Here is a 2,220-nt window from a genome sequence, read left to right as displayed (position 1 = left end):
CAGGAATGCAGCAGATGGGAGGAAGGACAAACATCTGAAGATGGATAGGGTGTTTTGGTCCAGACTCATTGCTGAATTCGCCAAAACCAGAATTATTCCTGTATTTCTGGGAAGTGTTCTGCCGCGTTGCATCCTCCTGCACTGCCCCAGAGCAGGGTGAGGACACTGGGGCTGTGCCACCCGTGGACCAGCAGTTCCCAGCTCATTCTCTCAGTGCTGCAGGAGCTGGAGGCTGTGTGGCACGGCTGGTACATGGAGAGAAGCCATCCCACAGGTCCTGGGATGCCCGGGCTGTGCTCCAGGCAGTGCAGGGATGAGTCTGGCACACCTGTCAAGGGGATCCCATCGGCGAGTGGGGAAGAGAAGCATCCTCCAAGCAGCCAGGTCCTGCTCCCATAAGAGCACCCAGGAGGTCTGGTGGGATTAGCTCAAGGTGAGCATTACTTTCAGGCAGCTAATCCCTGGTCCAGGAGCCCATACAGAGACAAAAGGGCCACGGTTAATTCAGCTTAATTAGTTTTAATGCGCTTTAGCTAAAGCACTTTGCAGTCATGCTCTGGTTAATTCTTCATGACTTTTTTTCCATGTCTCGGTACAGGAATCTCTTGCCCCTACACCTGACAGGAGAAGCCAGAGAGCTGGGCAGAAGATGAGGCAAGCCAGTCCCTTCTCAGGGCCCTGATCTGTCACTGTGTTTCCTGTCCAGGCTTTCTGCCCTTGGACCTTTCTCCTCAAGCTTTGTCTTATTGTGTACAGTTCCTAGAATGGACTGGAGACCTTACTCTGGAAAATCCCTGATGAAGGGCAAAGCCCATCACCCCATTCCATATTGCTCCAGTGGGGCCCTGGTGCAGCCACCTGGTCCCCAGTGCTGAACCCAGCCGGGTGCCCACCACCTCCATGCCCAGCACTACCCAGCTGGACTTCCTCCCCATCCCAACACTGAGGTGAGGAGCCACAACAGCACAGGAGGATCCATCCAGCTCTGAATGCTGCCATGAGAGATAAGCCAGAACTGCCTGCCTTGCCTCCAACAGTCTTTTAAATCCTCCCACGGGTGGTGACTCCCCCATTGCCTGGGCAGCCCATGCCAGTGCTTGACAACTCATACAGTGAAGAAATTTTTCTCTGGTATCCAGTCTGACCCTCCCTTGGCACAACTTGAGGCTGTCTCCTGTTGTCTTATTAGCCAGGACTTCATCCAGTGGCAGGGACAGCACAAGCCAGTGTCAGTAGAGAGCCAGGGACTGATAGAGGCACCAGACACAGCCTGAGTTGTGCTGGAGAATATTTTGGCCTGGAATGACTGACTAAAAATGTTTTCATGGAGTGTCACAAAGCACTTCATCACTGGGGGAGGCTTTTTGGGGTAACCATGGTGCAGCAGCTCCAAGTTCATCAGCGAAGCCACATCCAGGCCGGCCAGGAGCCCATAGGAATCCAAAAGCAGCCCCTCCACCCGCTGGGAGGGAGCTGGAACAAAGGCATTAGGGAGCATAAGGAGATTTACATTTGCAAAGCTATTTCCATTTTAATAAGCCAAAGCGCTGTTAAATAGAGATTGATATTTCTCCCCAAATACCCATATTTTTTAACTGGTTTACATCAACAAGACAGGCTGGGCTTTGGGGTTTTGGTGTGGTAAAGTTGTTTAACCCATGCCCGAAGCCACAAGGTGACTCAGCTCCAGCTCCTTTCTCCCCGCTGCTCAGGAAGGAGAGGTTTGAGCCTGGGACCAGTCCTGAATACCAATTCCTCTGGCTGTCACCAGCTTTGGCAGGGCACGATGCGAGCGCTCAGCCCGGCCCAGAGCGGGGGCCGCACTCAGCACAGAGCCCGGGGCAACGGCACGTGCCGGCTGCGGTGAGCAGCGATCCAATGGCCCTGCGAGCGTCCCCTGCGCTGGCACGGCTCACACGGCAGCTCCCGGCCGCTGCACGCCATCCCCCTCACTAACTTTGCAGCGAAGTTTAAGCATCGCAGGATGCAGCCCCGCACACACCTGCCCAAGCGGCCACGGCCACGTCCTCCTCCACACTGATATCCAACATTGCACACCCAACTTCCACCTTCACATCTGTTTCTGCCTTCCCACCCACCTCTGCCCTGACACCCACCTCCACACCCACCTCTGCCTTTGCACCTCCTTCCCGCTTCGCTCCCGGCCTCCCTGTGCCGTCGCTCCCGCTGCCCACCCCGTGCCCACCCGGTGCCCGCGGG

At 55.8% G+C, this 2,220-nt stretch overlaps 1 protein-coding gene across 1 annotated transcript in view; it reads left to right on the top strand.

Moving 5' to 3' along the window:
* The first annotated feature begins 1,786 nt into the window (after positions 1–1,786).
* BPI (bactericidal permeability increasing protein) overlaps positions 1,787–2,220 on the top strand; it is a 14,680-nt gene continuing 14,246 nt past the window's right edge. Inside the window, 1 exon segment of the mRNA XM_031058064.1 lies at positions 1,787–1,863. Coding sequence (XP_030913924.1) covers positions 1,787–1,863 — 77 coding nt within the window.

The sequence above is a fragment of the Geospiza fortis genome, unplaced genomic scaffold (genome assembly GCF_000277835.1).
Source record: "Geospiza fortis unplaced genomic scaffold, GeoFor_1.0 scaffold188, whole genome shotgun sequence".
NCBI lineage: Eukaryota > Metazoa > Chordata > Aves > Passeriformes > Thraupidae > Geospiza > Geospiza fortis.
The sequence above is the reverse complement of the archived record's forward strand: the minus strand, read 5'-3'. Positions and strand labels throughout refer to the sequence as shown.